Genomic DNA, 5,097 nt, shown 5'->3' with positions numbered 1-5,097 from the left:
GAATAGGACAATTGGTTTAGAGTTTGCTTCGCAGACTGAAGAACCAGACAAAGGGTGAATTCTGTGATCTTAGTTAAGGGACACAGCTTCCTCTTCATGGGTTCTTATTGAGCTTGGGATCTGGGCCATAACAGACCTATGAGCATCCAGGGGCTTTGCCACTGCTGTGCTGACCTACATCACCATGGATTACCAATAATAGGATCTGCCACTCGGAAGCTTGGGCTATACTTATTCAAAACTTGCAAGGTGATTTCTTACAGAAGAATATGGCTTCAGTTTCCCATTATTTCCTGCTAGTTCTGGTCTTTCTGGATTCACATGCAGCTCAGCCACCCTGTCTGCCAGGATGTACCTGCTCAGAGGACAGTTTCGGCAGGTGGGCTATGCTGACAAGATGCCAGGAGGTTATAGGGGGTGGGCTTTCTTTAGAGATGAAGTGGAGTGGGAACAGACCTAGATTTGGCAGGAAATCAGCCAAATCTCTAGTTGGTGCTGAACTTTGGAGAACTGTGCACTTTTACCAAAATGGGTCTCTTTTATTTCAAGTGAATAACACCTATTTTTTTCTTTAAATTCATATGCCTAATGCTAGAATAAACCTGATATCACTTGCCTGATGTTCTTCTTTCTTAAAGATATATGTACTTATTTTAGAGAGCGACAGAGAGTGAGAGAATGTGCTTGAGTTGGGGGAGGGGCAGAGGGGGAGAGAGACAGAGAGGTAAAGTAGACTCCCCGCTGAGCTGGGAGCTCAATTCAGGGCTTGATCTCAGGACCCTGAGATCATGCCCTGCATGTAACCAAGAGTCAGTCGCTTAACTGACTGAGCCACCCAGGAGACCCCCCCCAATATTCACCTTAAAGCTTTTGTGGTTTCTTATACAGGGCTCTGCAGTGCATATCTATCTCTTTAAGAAAGATCCCAAGGAACCATCCTGAACAGTTAAACTTGTTGAGAATTGAAAATTCACCCTTATTTGAACTGCCTCGAGGGTCCTTCATCAACATGAGCACGTTGGAATACCTTTGGCTTAATTTTAACAACATCTCTGTGATACACCCGGGAGCCCTAGAGCACCTGTCAGAATTGAAGGAGCTGAGACTGGAGGGGAACAAACTTCGTTCAGTACCATGGACAGCATTCCAAGCCACACCTCTCCTGAGGGTCTTGGATCTCAAACACAACAGGATTGATGTGCTCCCTGAGCTAGCCCTTCAGTTCTTGATCAACCTGACCTACCTTGACCTATCCTCCAATAGGCTTACAGTTGTATCTAAGAGTGTCTTCTTGAACTGGCTAGTCTATCAGAAACACCCGCAGCCTGGCTGTGGAGCCAAGGTTCTCTCCAGCATGGTGCTAGCACTGCACAACAACCCCTGGGTATGTGACTGTCGCTTGAGGGGACTTGTCCAGTTTGTAAAGTCCATCAGCATCCCCGTCATCCTGGTGAATTCCTACCTGATGTGCCAACGTCCTCTCTCCAAGGCAGGGCAACTTTTTCATGAAACTGAGCTCAGTGCTTGCATGAAGCCACAGGTATCAACCCCCAGTGCCAGTGTCACCATCCAGATGGGACAGAATGTGACCCTGAGTTGCCAGGCACGGGCCAGCCCTTCACCAACCATTGCGTGGACTTACCCCCTGAGCATGTGGAGGGAATTCAATGGTAAGCCACAGACACCCTCTCAATGTATCTGGGGGAATAGTGAGGTCTTACAGCAACCCAGGCCTCAGTAGGGATGTTCTATACTGGATCAATCGCAAAGTAAGGGTGCCGGTAAGATTGGGGTGGGCCTGAATTATACCCACCACAACAGAAAGTTTCCAAGACAGTGTTCCACTACTGGCATGATTTCAAATGGTTGCATGCAGATCTCTATGGGATATATATATATATATATATATATATATATATATGGACTTGACATATTGTATAAATATTATAAAATTATATATGAACAAATATGTTCTTTGAGAGTCTTCTAGATGCAAAATACTATGCTGTGTATTTTTAAATCATAGAATTTCTGATTAGGACTGATTCTAGAGATTATCTATTAATTATTTCCTAAAATTTCTGGAGCAGAATCATCTGGGGTACTTGTTAGAAATAAGATTTCCAGGCCCTGCCCTGGAGATTCAGATTCCTTGTGTCTAGGGAAGGGTCTGAGGTTAATGTATATTGACTAGGGTTCCTCTTCCCCACTCCTCCTTTTCCAAGTAATTCTTACCATTGGGCAAGGTTGGGAATTCCTACATACTGGTTGAATTTTATACTTCCCACCACTGTGTTGTTCAGATCTTGTTGGTTTGAAGTTGTAATACTGGGACCCTGGGTAAGGAAATGACCCCCATGGGCCCCAACATAGGGATTCAAGCCTGCCTCTTGTGTCCTGAAACTCTATGCTCTCTTTTCATACCTCAGCTGCAATCACCTTATTGCTACCCTACAGGGTTGGGACACAGCACAAGGCCAAGGATGGCCTCTCTGATGACATCTTAATGCTGTCTAGACAACAACTAGAAATATATGAGTAAAACTTGAGAAATACAGTCAGTTACCCATATATTTGTTAAGCATAGTGACAAACTGCTGGAAGATTAAAAAATACCTAACAAAATGAACTGTTGACTTTTTCCTATCATTTTAATCACATCTTATTGGGTTAAGATTAAATACCAGTGGAGAAATGTAGGATTTATTTTGTAGCATCTTGAAGAACAGTGAGATGCATGCATGTCTTTTTTAGTGTTCTGTAGTCAGTTTCTTTGGTACCATGTTATATGTATCCTCTCAGTAATAACACAGCTCACACTGAGCACTTACTATCAAACTTACTATCAAACTTACTATCATTTTACCAATGAGGAAATTGAGGCCAAAAGTATCTAAGCAACTGGTCCAAGACCATATACTTTGTAAGGGATAGAATCTAGGCATTTGGATCCAGACTCTAAGCCTCTCCATATCTGGGAAGTAAAAAGGCAATTCTTTTAAATATTTTTTTTTAAGATTTATTTATTTATTTTGGAAATAGAGAGAGCACAAGTGGTGGGGAAGGATAGAGGGAGATGGAGAGAGAGGGAGAAAAGCAGACTCCCTGATGAACATGGAGCCCAACACAGGACTCGATCTCATGACCCTGAGATCATGGCTTGAGTTGAAACTAAGAGTTGGATGCTTAACTGACAGAGCCACCCAGGTGCCCCAAAAAGGCAATTTTTGAAGCGCACAATACCACATCGTTGTAAGAGATCTCCCCAAAACCATGCTGTTAGCTCAGCAACACTTCCGGTGGTTTGCTGCTGGGAACAGCTAGTGAGGTTGGAAGTGTGGTCTTTATAGGCAGAAGAACAAAGTTCCTGATTAGTCACTGCCTCTGAACATCTCTCCCTGTGGGCAAGTTGCTTATTCACTCCTATCCTCAGCTTCTTATGTGTGAAACTGGGGTACTTACCTTACAGGGGTGCTGAGAGGCAAATACGCAGCACCAAACATTGCTTAATAAATGGTCACCTCCAGCTTAAAAAGAAATAACTGGCATTGCTGAACTGTCCAGCTTTTTGTCAGAGATGTGTCTATCGAGCTGCTTTGCTCTCTCTCTCCCAGTGTTGGCTTCGTCTACTGCAGAAGACACTGCTCTGTCGGAACTGGTCATACCTGCTGCCCATCTGGTAGACAGAGGTAATTACACCTGTGTGGCCTCCAACTTCCTGGGTAGGAGCACCCTTGTCATCTCCCTCCACGTCCAGCCTGCCCAGGCCCTGCCTCCCTCTTTCCCTTCACAGGACAATGCCTATGTTGACCTGAGGGTCATCAAGCAGACGGTGCATGGGATTTTGCTGGAGTGGTTGGCAGTGGCAGATGCCCCCGAGGAGAAATGGTTCACCCTCTACCTTACGTCAGATGAAACGCTCAGGAAGGAAGTGGTGCACCTTGGCCCTGGAATCAACACATACGCTGTGGAGGACCTCCTTCCTGGCACGAAATATGAGGCGTGCCTCAGCCTGGAGGGCCAGCCCGCACGCTGGGGCCGGTGTGTGGTCTTCGTGACGGGCAGAGACCACCACGAGCTGGAGGGCCGGGAGAGCCTGCTGCATGTCGCAGTGGTCCTGTGTGCTGTGCTGCTTGTGGTGCCCGTGGGTGCCTACATCTGGGCAGCCCAGGCTCCCTGCAGCTGTGGAGAATGGACGCTGCACTGCTGTCCTCAGCGCAGGAAGGGCCCCAGGTGCCCGCGTGCGGCGCCACAGCAGTGGGACTCCTCCTGCAGAGAACCCATAGCAGTCTGTGAGGATGGCCTGGGCCCCAGAGATGCTGAAGGGCATGAGGAGAAAGACAGAGAGGAAGACTGGGGCTGAACAGCTCAGGCTGGGCATGGCAGTCATGGGGGGTGGGCATTGTGGCAGGGAACGTCGGGCATTAGTCCCCAAACCCAACCTCTGTGGCAACTCAGCTTGCCTTGACCCATTTATTCAACACTATTTATTCAGCACTTACTCTGTTCCAGGCACTGAACTTGACACAATGATCAGGAAGACACAATTCTTCATGGAAGGGATGCTGGTCCAATTAATTATCTTACTATGCATGATGGCTAGAAGTCAACACATATTACTCTTTCCATAGATATAGCCCTGTAACAATTACATAGGACATGCCACATGTGTTATCCTGTTGGAGAAAGGTAGAATTCCACCCCTTTCTAGAGGTGAACGAGCAGAAGCCCAGCAAGTTACGGTGGCTTGTGCAACATCACCCATCTAACCAGCTGGCTGGGGCACCGCTCGAGAGGGGCTCTCATTCCATTGTTTCCCCTGAATGTTTGCTCTGCCACATTCTTGTGTCTCCTTCAGAAAGTATTCTTCTTCCTCTTACCGCAACTCCCAATGAGATCACATAAATTTGAGGCTCCAAAAAGCTCCCCTTTGGGGCAATGAGAATCTGATGGGTGATGTGACTCTCTGTTTGTGGGTGTCTGTGTCCCCATGAGCAGTCCTTGGGGTTCTGGAGAGCCTGGAGCCATTAGGACGGAGGAACAGGAGACTGGTTGCAACCCAGGGCTCATGCTCCAGGGATTCTTAGAAAGTAGAGT

The 5,097-nt window shown here is 46.8% G+C and overlaps 1 protein-coding gene across 1 annotated transcript; it reads left to right on the top strand.

Annotated features, from left to right (window-relative positions):
* The first annotated feature begins 269 nt into the window (after positions 1-269).
* Positions 270-4,363, top strand: LOC111144995 (leucine rich repeat, Ig-like and transmembrane domains 2). Its single transcript, XM_022499631.1, has 3 exons — positions 270-379; positions 889-1,670; positions 3,615-4,363. The coding sequence occupies exons 1-3, from the start codon at positions 270-272 to the stop codon at positions 4,361-4,363; spliced, it is 1,641 nt and encodes a 546-aa protein (XP_022355339.1).
* Positions 4,364-5,097: the final 734 nt, after the last annotated feature.

Source organism: Enhydra lutris, unplaced genomic scaffold, assembly GCF_002288905.1.
Source record: "Enhydra lutris kenyoni isolate GAN:26980312 unplaced genomic scaffold, ASM228890v2 scaffoldscaffold12, whole genome shotgun sequence".
NCBI lineage: Eukaryota > Metazoa > Chordata > Mammalia > Carnivora > Mustelidae > Enhydra > Enhydra lutris.
The sequence above is the reverse complement of the archived record's forward strand: the minus strand, read 5'-3'. Positions and strand labels throughout refer to the sequence as shown.